Below are 12612 nucleotides of genomic sequence, written 5' to 3' on the forward strand. Positions count from 1 at the left end.
ACTTTAAAAGGCAGAAACCTTGAAGACCAAAGCCAGATACATTCTAGTTGGTACATTAAAATAACTTACTGTTTGATGGCATGGTGAAAAATAAATAGATATTCATATGAAAGATAGTCATTCGAATATGCAAATGAACATTAACAGGAAAAGGGAAACTGTTGAAGTTTATTAACTAAAATTTTAATTAGGAAATAAAATGGTTTTTAATATTAAATTGATTTATTAGTTTGTATAGATTTAATAAATGTGTGAGGAATTAAAGTTTTTTTAAGATTTTTGAGACTTCGTATATACTGTATATAGTCTATAACTACAGTTATACCATCTATATATAGACTATTTTAAAGTCTAAATTAATTCAATGAATATATATATATATATACACACACACACACACACACACATATATATATACTATTTGAAAGTCTAAGTGAAAATAATTATAATAATCATGAGAAGGAAGAATGATATATTGACATATATACGTAATTGTGAGGAGAGATGAGATATACATAGAAATGTAATGTGTATAATCATTATTTCTCATGATTTTTCTGTTGTACTTTGGAGTTTAGTGTCCTTACTCTATATAAAATAGATTTTATACCAAATTTTCTAAGAAGGAAGCTCATATCAGAACAATGTTTTACTATGTGACTCATTCTCTGAATTGTATTCCTGGTGAATAATCAACTTTATAGAGAGATTATCCTGTTATACTTTGTAAACTTTTGAGCACCTCCCTGTTGGAGCAAGTGACAAACCTGACCTGTTTCTTCTATAGAAAGTGTTGTAAAAAAAAAAAAAAAAAAAAAAACATGTAGGAGCTTGACAAGGCATTTTAAAAATTCTTTTATTTGTGATTCCTGGTGCCAGAAATCACTCAGGATGATCCTACAGACCTACAGTAAACCACAATGCTTATAATTGAGTCGATTAAAGATAATATCACAGTTATCTATAGAACTGATTTTTTTTTAAAAAATCTGTCCACATAGTGATTTTTTTGTGGCTAGATCAGACTAATGTCATTTTCATGGGTATCCTTAATTTTAGAGTCAAAATGTTTTTTTGTTATCTTGGTTTCTTTTTGTATTTCTTTTTCATTTTGTATTTCTTTTTGTTCATCCTTGCTTGGATATGATAATATGAGGGAGTGTTTTACAGTTTGTTCCGCTATGATCATTAGCTTTCAAACATCAGTTCAGCAGGTTTTAGTTGTACTGAGAAGTTTGTGGTGTGCTTCTATTCTTAGTAGTATGACAGGAGAAAATGGATGCCTGAAAAATAACAAGTTTAGTAACTAGTTTCATGCATTCCATAACTATGGTAAAATCTGTTCCAGCGAAACAAAGTTTTCAGGTGTCATTGATTTTTTTCATAGGACTTGTTTTATTTGCTGCACATGTTTGAAACTGAATTTCCTTAAAATGAGATTGCTTTTTTTAAAAAAATGAGAACTTTATAGAAAACTAGGTAAAACTATATTTGGTACATAATATAAAAAATATTTAAAACTCTGTTGCCTGAACATATTTCTGTGTTTGAGGTTATTTGGCCCTTTCAGCAAGAGGTATTTTTGTTTGTTTGTTTTGGTTTTTGTAACTATTATAAATATACAGGTATTTTATAATGAGAGCACACTAAAAAAAAGTAAGGCTGAAATAATTCCTGAAATTAATCTTTTAGGTAATCATATTCTCCTAACCAAAAATCATGATGCGTTTTCTAATACCACTCACCAATGTACTCCTGGCCTGGAAGCTACCACCCTGAGAATGGACCTTTACTTTTTGATCTATATCACAGATTGCTTGCATGATGCCTGGCATATAGAAGGGATCTAATAAATCATTGATGAATGAGTGAGTGAGTGAATGAATGAATCAATGAAGAGAAAAGAACAAATGAAACTAGAACTGTCAAGAAAAATCAAGGACCAATTCTTGTCATACTTATATTTCTTTTAGCCATGATTCTAATCTTAAGGGTCATCAGTTTTAATGTAAACATTTACTTCTTATTATATTGTCATATAATGATAAAAAATATAGATAAAAGTGAACCAGAAGTGTTTTACTTGGAGAGTGTGGAAATAATTCTTAAAGACATATCACTTTTTGGCAGAACTATTTTGGAGTTTCCTCATGTTACGTTTCACTGGGTCATTATTTAATGTGCACTAGAGTGGTTTATTAGATGGTTTGGAGGGAAAGGTGGCTAATTAAGATGTCTTTTTAACTAAGATTTTTTCCTAATATATTGGGTTATTATGTTGATTTCTTATATGTTAGTAAATAAACCATATCTTTTTTTTTAACTTCAGACACCGTTCTTCAGTTTCTTCTCTCTTTTCTTCAAAATGAAAGATTATGCTTTTTCTCTTTAATTTTGCTATCTATTTTAGTTAAATGTCTCATTTGCCTCTCTTAAAGTTCCAAGTAATAGCAGTGTTTAGTTACATAATTTCAGTTATGAAGACTCATTATGTGATTGTTTTGTGAACATGCCATCCTTTTACTTAGGGAACATAAAATGTAAAGAAACAATTCAAATGTTTTCATTGAAGTATTATGTCTGTAGAGGCTTAGCCATATTACCAGAGAAAGACCTCTAATTCCTTGTTTTCAAGTTTTGCGTACTTTTGGGAGCACATAAGCAGGTATGAATATCTAATATCACATGGTTGTAAGAATCCCAAAAGCTATCTATACTTTTTAATGGATGGTAGCGTATTTTTATGAAAATTCTATAATGCATGCTAGGAGAGCCTGATAGTACAGAAATAAAACCCTGTGCTCTTTACTTATACAAAATAAAACCTTTTGTATACCTAGGTTAACATCCTAATTTGATGCATACATGATCAGAGGTGTCTTTTAAGAAAAAAAATTGAAGCTTTGTTTTCTTTTTTTGCTTTAAGAAATTATGTTAATTATCTCAGTAATCTCTAAATATACATATCCTTTGTGATAGAAATTTTCCAGCTCCAAATTTTATTACTATACCTCTAGTTTGTAGGATAGAAGCCTAAGGCACTTGAGATTATCATTGATGGAATAATATTAGAAATAGGACTCAAGCTCATAAAGATATTTTATATTTTGCATATCACTGTGACATAGAGATTGCCTATAAAATCAAAGTCAATTCACAGAAGGTACCCAGCAACTCTGCCTGCCCTTCATCTCTGCTACATAAACATACTCCCTTTCTTGTTACTAAAATTGTTGAAAGTGTTTAGAGATAGAAAGCAAACAGTTGAAAATAAATACAGTTTCATATGAAAACTAAGATCCCTCTTCTGCTAACTTGGTCAGAAAACTGTCAGGCTCACAGGGTACCTGTAAGTTAATTGATTTTCTAGTTGTGTATATTGTGTCAGGACTGCCTCTGGATTTTGAATATACAAAGATGCGCAGAGCATGGATTTTCCCATTAAAAGCTTCACTAAGAAGGGGTAATTTGTTTATTTGTATAAACAAATAAATAATAATTCAAAATGAAATTGTTCTGTGGGCACCTAGGCAGCTACCTCTACTTGGAGATATTCAAAGCTTGTTTAAGAGTGATTGTTCATTTGGATTTTGAATAGTAGCCAAGAGTTTTCTATACGAAGGTGGTGGTAGAGGGAGACTCCGGACCAAGGAAATTGTACCTGGAAATTGAGGGACTTAAAAAGTGGCTGGTTTATATGGCAAAAGATGAAACTTCACTTGGTCTAGAATTGAGGAATATGGAAACACAATAAATAAAATAAATGCAAATTGTGAAGGATCTTATATTCTAGGCAGTATATTGCCAGTTAAAAATTGGCTCTGTACTTCGACTACTTGATTTAGAATCTCATTTCTGTCCTTTGTTTCCTGCTTATCCTTGGGTAAAAGTTCATCTCTTACAAGACTCCATTTCCTCTCTATAAAATGGTGATAATGAGAGAACTTTCCCCATAGGATTTCTGTGAGAATTAAATGAGAGTATCCATTATAAAGCACGTAGCCTGGTACATATTATATGTTCAATAACATAACTGCTTTAAAAAAAATTATTCAAAGCTAAGGAGTTTAAGTTTAAATGTAAGTTATAGGATCTGACAGGATTGAAAGGATAGAATGCAGAAAGAGCAAAAAAAGGCAGGAAAACCAAGGAAAAGTCTATTGTAATAATAAAGGATTGATATACAGCAGCTCCTGGAATAGCATTTCTTTCAATGTCATTTCGTTGTGACATTGATGAGATGCCACCTTAGGAACCTAACTCTTGTGTGTATCAATCAGCCTATGGTACAATTGGTTTCATTATACACCCTTTCACTTAAAGTTGCAAAATCTATCAACATCCTTAAGTAAGGAGTTACTGTATACTATAAGTGAAATACATTAGTTAAAACTATCTTATTAAAATATCTTAATTGTTTCACTCACCACTCTGGATGTTTCATCCCTAGAATAGTAGTTTTTTGCAGACTAAATAATATTCATCCAAGTGATTCTTTTTGGGATTTTAACTATCAAAAGAACAGTTACTAAAGACTGTAAATTCATCAATCTGCATTGAAAAACAAAGTTCAAATTTCAGCTATTTAAATTTTTGAATGGTTATAAATTTTTTTATCATATACTTTGAATATTCTTTTGTAGATTGTAGGCCCAGAATAATTGTACATTTATTTCAGCTATTCAGTGAGGTAACCAGAGAGAATACCTTTCTTTTCTTTCTACTTATTGTTAGAGTGCCCTTTATGATGAGCTGGTTAATATTGTTAGAAGGTCAGTAATTATAAAGTACAGATAGGCAGGAAATTAAGATTCCATCTGCTTGAAGTTGCTTTGACCTTTGCATTATGTTGGTGTTCTGTTTATTGGATAAAATTAGAAGTCACATTAACTATGAAAAGATAAAAGAAACTTTTTAAAAGTAAAAAATTACAGTACTTACAGGCAATTGTCTTGTTGGGATAAGCATTTACCTTCGCATATCCATTTGCTATGTATGAAATACAGCTGAACAGCTGTATTTTTTTTTTTTATTTAATCTGGTATGGTGTTAGGACTAACAGTTCACTTTACTGTTGGAACATGATCTAAATGAGTCTACTGCAGAAGGTTTTAGACTATCCTAATAATGTAGGAACTCTTTCATTTACCTAAATGTAACAGGATAGAGCCAGTTTTGATTATTCAGGAAGCGGTTATCTATTTGAGATGTGAAATTAAGCAAATATGCCCTCATCATTTTTTTTGTAGTAGATTAATCTCTACCCCTTAAAATTTTAATTTACAATTTTTTTTTTGCTTATGGAAATTTAAGATATTCTCATTTTTTTGTTGACTTTGTTTCTGCTGGATACTCCCAATTTAATCCATGTCTTTAAAAATTCTCTTTAGTACCCCAGGTTCTTCAAAGCTGTACAGCATTCATTGAAAGATATGGCATTGTGGATGGAATATATCGTCTCTCTGGCGTTGCCTCCAATATCCAGAGACTACGGTAAAACCTTATATGGCATTTTCTTTTTCATTCCTATTGTAATTCATTAAAATGAAATTATTTCAAAATTAAGTCTCTTACATTAATGACCATAATTTTCAGTAAGATGGTTTAGAAAAAGTAGGAAATAATATCTATGTTGTTCTCTTTATATATTTTTCTAAATGCTGTTTCTTCATTTGTAGTGTCAGAAAGCTATGTGCCCTTAACCCCTTCAATACTTGTATTTTATCTCTTTACAGTATTTCAAGATTTTAACAAATTGAGTTTGACCCCATGACAACAGTGAGATGAAAATTTACACCATAATAGAATTATTCTTTAATTTATAATTAAAATTGAGGAGAGGGAAACTTCAGATTTCATTTGACTAGTTCTGTAGTGTATGCTCAGGTGTGCATGTGTTAAATATTTCACATTCTCATTACCTTCTCAGACAAAACAGTGGTATCCTTTACACCAGCAAGAGAAATTTTATTTTTACTCAATCTCTTAGATTGAAGTCTATTATTTTTTTTTGATTGGGGAATATTGGGGAACAGTGTGTTTTTCGAGGACCCATCAGCTCCATATCAAGTCATTGTTTTCAGTCTAGTTGTGGGGGGCGCAGCTCAACTCCAAGTGAAGTCATTTTTCAATCTAATTGTGGAGGGCGCAGCTCACCGGCCCATGTGGGAATTGAACTGGCGACCTTGGTGTTATGAGCACTGTGGTCTAACCACTGAGCCAACCTGCCGCTCTCTAGTCTGTTCTTAGTACGTTATTTTCCTTTATTTTTCACTGCGGTGCATGGAAATTGACACTCTATAGGGATTTTAATATTCTAATGGACCACAGAGCTCTTCTGTATTTTCAAGAATACACATATGGAGAATACTTAAATTGATTTTTGTCCTAAAAAGTTTCAGTCTTTAGTTTCTTGTGCAGCAAATCTCATATTCATATTGTCCACATACACTAATCCTCTAGGTTAATAAGTGGTTTCATGCCTGTAGATTAATATTAATTAACCTCCAGGAAAGTGAGCTTAATTTGTCTTAGTATTCTGAGCACAACTTTTAGTTCACTCACTTTAATGCTACAGACTTTATTATCTATTAAAATGAGATGTTAGCTGGGAATTATTTATATTGTTTCGGGCCCTCTACAATAAGGCATTTCTGAACCATACTTCTTGTATCTGAGGAATTTCTGTGCATGCTTGTTCATAGAATACCTGCCACTCATCCCTAGTTCCCAGAATTGCTAAAATACTGGATATTCAAACCATTAGGAGTTAGGAGTCCTGTTTTCAGATCTATGTGTTAAGAGCTGCTCATTCATATGCATTGCAGAGATTGTTGTCCATTTTAATATTAAACCTATGCCCTTAATTTCCACATAGACAAGAACTTGCCTTATGATCAGACATCCAATTACTGCTGAAGTCCAAATATAACTTACATGAAATACAATCATTTGAAGAAAACATTAACTCACTGAGATAGAGGTTGACGCTTTGGGCTTTTGCTTTCTGTTTTAAAGTCATATACTTGCTTTTCCTTTATAAAATAATTGTGTCTTTCTTCTGTCTTTTTTAGCCATGAATTTGACTCTGAACATGTTCCCGACTTGACAAAAGAACCATATGTTCAAGACATTCATTCCGTGGGCTCCCTCTGTAAGCTCTATTTCCGAGAACTCCCAAACCCTCTGCTCACCTACCAGCTGTATGAGAAATTTTCAGTGAGTACAAGTCACTTTTAAATCAATTCTGTTTGGAGTTTTGTTGTGGTTTTGTGCAAAACGTGTGAAAATTGATTTGATCATATAAGAAATAATTTTATGATTAAAATGACTGAAAGGAAACAAAAAATCAAAAAGTATTCATTGCTAGCTAGTCCATAGTCTTTGCTGTTTTCATGTTTGCATTCTTTCAGTTTCTGACTTTGAGCCACTGATCTTATCACCTGTAATAATTGGTTACCATAAAGTTTTTAAAACAATTATCATTTAATAGATTTCAATGTCCGTATAGTGTGGAAACACAGTTTACTTTCTTGATACTATATGGTGTTTCCTCGCCGTTTAGCATCAAAGAGTAGATAGCGTGAATTAGCTCAGTGAAAACTATAAATTGTAAGTAAAGAACTTTCATTTTTACCAACAAAACCCACTAGTTTATTTTGTATTATGATTGTTACAGGATGCTGTTTCAGCAGCAACAGATGAAGAAAGGCTGATAAAAATTCATGATGTCATCCAACAACTCCCCCCTCCACACTACAGGTAAACCTCATGTTGTAAAATACTAGGCAAAAGTAGATGTCAGTTCATGTGTAAAAGTGCTTTTGGTCTTTGGGTTTCTAATTATTTAAATTTTCTTGGGAATACCAACTATTTAAACTTCCATTTCTCTGTATACTTTTCTTTGTATTCCCAGGGTCTGGCCCAGGGCTTGGCATCCAGTAGGCATTTAATAAATGTTGGATAGGAGGATAGACAATGAATGGTTGACTAAACCTATTCATTTGTGTGTTTGTTTTTTTGAGAAATAGAAATATTGCTGAAGGTACTAGGGTGTATGCCCACTTGTGTGAGTACTTGTGAATTGCTTGAATCCAAAATATAGACACACTGCTGGGTGCCTTGTTTCCTTTTTTCCAGCCCTCTTGTTTTTCAAAAGGTGTTCAAGCCACATAGAACCACAAAATCTAACAATCGTCTCAATTCTTCCTCATGAGACTTTCAGATGATCAGTGCACCTGTTTTTTATTTCAGTTTGTTTTAGGTTTTGTTATTGTTTATTGGTTTTGTTGTTGTTGCTACTTTTTAAAACCCAATTTAATTTGTATGTTGCTTTGCACTCTTAGAAATATTTTTGCTTGTATCGAGAAGACCAGAATGAAACTGGTGAGAGAAAGAAAACATAAATTATGGGTTATAGTATGCAAAAAAGTAAAAGATAAAATTTTTAAATTTTAGTTATTGACGAAAAATTAAATTCAGTCGGTGTTTTAGTAATATAAAAATTAAGTAATTTTTAAGTGCCAATTTTTTTCAAAATCATATTGTTTATGTATATACCAGGGGTACCAAGAAAAAATATGCACATGACTTGTATTCATCTTTTGTTATCATATATTATTACAATTTTAATACAGTTTTTTCCTTTCTTCAAATGTGTATATATATTTTGGGCGCCCTCTGTTTATCAAAAATCTGCATTAAATTTGGCACTAAATCACTGAAATTTTTTTTTTTCCCCAAGTCAAGTTGTTGTCCTTTCAATCTTAGTTGTGGAGGGTTGTGTTCAGCTTCAAGTTGTTGTTCTTTCAGTCTTAGTTGTGGAGGGCGCAGCTCAGCTCCAGGTCCAGTTGCCGTTGCTAGTTGCAGGGGGCACAGCCCACCATCCCTTGCGGGAGTCGAACCGGCAACCTTGTGGTTGAGAGGACACGCTCCAACCAACTGAGCCATCTGGGAGCTCAGCGGCAGCTCAGCTCAAGGTGCCGTGTTCAATTTTTAGTTGCAGGGGGCGCTGCCCACCATCCCTTGCGGGAGTCGAGGAATTGAACTGGCAACCTTGTGGTTGAGAGCCCGCGCTCCAACCAACAACTGAGCCATCTGGGAGGCAGCTCAGCTCAAGGTGCCGTGTTCAATCTTAGTAGCAGGGGGCAGAGCCCACCATCCCTTGTGGGACTCGAGGAATTGAACTGGCAACCTTGTGGTTGAGAGCCCACTGGCCCATGTGGGAATCGAACCAGCAGCCTTCGGAGTTAGGAGCACGGAGCTCTTAACCGCCTGAGCCACCGGGCCGGCCCTAAAATTTTTAATCAACATTAAAAATTACACATATTTTCAGTCAGCACTGTCGCTATAAACACCTGATATTCAAGAGCCAGAAGGTAGCTTAGCATTGAGTCATTGTCCTAGTAATGTAGCCTCTGAGGAAATTAAAGAGCTCTTAAGGACCCACAACATATATACGATAAAGTCTCTTCTTACTGGTGTTCTCTTAATTCACCCACAAGTACAGTTCTCTCTGTAAAATGCAATGACCAGTGTTCAAGGCACAGTACGTTTTACTGGCTAGCAGGTTTCTCTGTGGTATTGCTGAACACTTCAACTAACATCATTTGAATTACAAACTTATCTAAAAGCAATTTATAGTGCTTCTATAACTGTTCATGCAAGGTTATTTTAATTCATAATTAAGTTAAATGCTGTCAACATGTATAAAGCACAGCTCTTTTAAACAACGATTTTTGTTTCTTCTATGAAACCTCAGTTGAATTCTTTGCAGGGCTTGATAACGGTGAGCTGCCAAATGAGGGAGAAACAGATACTGTGATTAGCAAAGAACAGTTGAAACAAAATCTATAATTATCAATAGTATTCTCATAGAAATATTATGAATATTAAAGGAAAAGTATTTAGAACAAGGCCTGTTAAGAAGTGCTATTTATATGAGTTAGTTACCATTATTATCTGTTAATATATATCCATGTATTTGCTTCATTGTTTTATCTATACATACACACACATAAACATAAGTGTATATCTCACACACATACTTGTATATCTCCTATATTGATATGTATAGTTTTTCTTCTATTTTATGTTTATCTACTCTAATTATATTTATATTTCCCCTTCTATCGTATATATTGTCCTTTATTATATACAGATATTTTATAGGTAGTTCCACTACTAATTACATATAGCTCCTTTGATATCTATTTGATCTTTTCTATTAAACATTACATACTTTACCTGCTATATATTATATATTGTACATACATCCTACTATATGTTTCATACACACACACACACACACACACACACACACACACAGTATTACCTATTTTATACATAACCCTTCTAAAGCACAAGCTTCTTGAGGTCATGAATTCTGTTTTGTTTGTCACTGTAGTCTCATAGAATGCACAAAGTAAATGTATTGTATGTACATTTTATGTATTTTGTACACGACATTTTTATACCTTGCTGATATATATGTGTATTTATTTATGGTGTGTATATCCTAATATCCTCTGTATCTCCTAATGTATATTACCTACTATGTATGTCCACTTGTTTTGTATATATTGATTACTATACACACATCTGCGACTCTACGTTATATATAATTCCTCGTCATATATCTCTTGCTATGTAATGTGTTCTTATACTGTAGCTTCTTCTACATGATTTGTGTATCTCCTACTTTAGATATCTCTTTTGATTCAGACTTTTTAAGATTTTAACATTCACATTTCCTAATTCCTTAATTAAGGGTTCTTAAAAAACAAGATTTTTAAGTGTTCTTTCTTGTGGATGACCCATATGTCATTTAACCTTTCCCCTAATTTACCTATAATCTATTTACATGATCAGGGGTTTTCCCCCAATTTTAAACATTACTATAAGGACCATCCATTTAAATAAATATTTTAGGGAATCTAGATTATTTTTTAGTATAAAGACCTGACAGTGGAATTTTTAGAAATTAAAAGGTACTAAAACTTTCTTCCCCACATACAGCAATTTCCAAATTGTATTCCATGAGGTTTTATGCAATTTGCACTGTGCTGAATATATATGAAAATGCTCATTTTATGACACTCTGAGTAAAATTCTCCATTAGCTTTTAAAAGCATCTTTATAATTAGATATGTGAATAATAAAATGGTATCTTTGGTTCTCTTAATTTGCATTTCTTATAAAATACATTGCTGAAGTACTTAATCTTTCCCTTCTTTCATCTACCTCCCCCACTCCTAGTGAAATTTTACATTGTGTTCTAAACACATTTCTCAAGCTGCTTACCTCTACATTGTCTCCAGGCCAGCCCCACTCCTATCTGTCTTTCCTTGTTTAACCATATACAAGAGGGACAGAGAATTACTGTTTTTTACCACACAGAAGCTACAGTAGATTCTGGTAAATGAGATATGCTGACCCTGATTTGAATCCCAGCACCGCTTCTCTGTGTAACCTGGGCGAAACCGTAGCTTTCTTTTCCAAAAAACGGGGAATGGTAGGTAGCACTGTTCTTGTTTGGGCTGTTGTGAGATTTAGATGAGATTCTCTGTAAAAGCATCTTGAACAGTGCCTCTAGCTGTCATCTTCCTTTTCTTTTCAAATTCATGTTAGGCTCATCTGTATCTTTGAGGCTCATGTGTTGACCACAGTTTAACTTTCTTACTGTTTCAAATAATAGTCTTAAAATTCTGTTTCCCATTCATTGTTTTTAATCATTTAAATTTCTGTACAGTTAGGTAGGGACACTTTGAGAGATGTGGTAGCTGATAGGTAATACATTTGTATGTGTAGCTGATTTAATTTACATTTAAGCTGATCATACTTTATTTCCAAAAATACTTTGCCCTGTTGTTTTATATCTAGCTATACCTCTCTCTCTCTCTCTCTCTCTCTCTCTCTCTCTCCCTCTCCCTCTCTCTGCTTCCCTCCCTCCCTCCCTTCTGTTCTCCCTCCCTCTCTCCCTTCTTCCCTCCTTCCCTCCCTCTATGTGTGTGTATTTGTTTAAATAAAACAAACAAAATATATAAGATTAACCAAGATAATTGAGATTTGGAGTAGGTTTTCTATTCTAAAAGCACATTATTTGTTCAAATTATCTCCTCCTTGGTGCCTACTGGAATTTTTCTTTTAACTCTTAAGGCTTGGGAAACATTGTTGGTTTCTTATGTAGAAGAAAAGTTTAAATCTTTACCTGTTAGCTTGCCTGCTGCAAGTAGAATAGCATAACTTCATGATACCATTTGTCTAGAAACTGGCTTTTGTGGAGGATTCACTTCACTTATGTTCTTGAAACTAGATGTCTGACAGCCAGGAATAAATATTCCTAAAGATTAAAAAAAAATGTTTTTTTAACTAAGGAAGTCTGTTTTCTCAGAACTAGTCCCGTCAGAAACTTTGATTTCTTGCTGTATCTGCCTTAAACTTTTTTCCTTAGTATTCTGTAGATGTAATTATTATATATAGAATTTCAAACTCATTCTTCTCACAGTTCTGTAGTAATACTAATATTCAGACCTAATAGGCAGCACAAAAATTTGCTGGCATTTGTATGGTTCTTCTTCCATTTTGCCATTGAGAACTTACAAATTCATTAAT

General features: G+C 33.2%; 1 protein-coding gene across 5 annotated transcripts in view; it reads left to right on the forward strand.

The window, feature by feature from the left end:
- ARHGAP32 (Rho GTPase activating protein 32) overlaps positions 1 to 12612 on the forward strand; it is a 330288-nt gene that overhangs the window by 298253 nt on the left and 19423 nt on the right. For all 5 annotated transcript variants that reach the window (XM_019713045.3, XM_074321761.2, XM_088800825.1 and 2 more), the window contains 3 exons: positions 5391 to 5493; positions 7074 to 7218; positions 7679 to 7761. In XM_019713045.3, coding sequence (XP_019568604.3) covers positions 5391 to 5493; positions 7074 to 7218; positions 7679 to 7761 — 331 coding nt within the window. The remainder of the gene's footprint in view (positions 1 to 5390; positions 5494 to 7073; positions 7219 to 7678; positions 7762 to 12612) is intronic.

Source organism: Rhinolophus sinicus, chromosome 9 (genome assembly GCF_057876585.1).
Source record: "Rhinolophus sinicus isolate RSI-liver-muscle chromosome 9, RSI-T2T, whole genome shotgun sequence".
In the NCBI taxonomy this organism is placed as follows: Eukaryota; Metazoa; Chordata; class Mammalia; order Chiroptera; family Rhinolophidae; genus Rhinolophus; species Rhinolophus sinicus.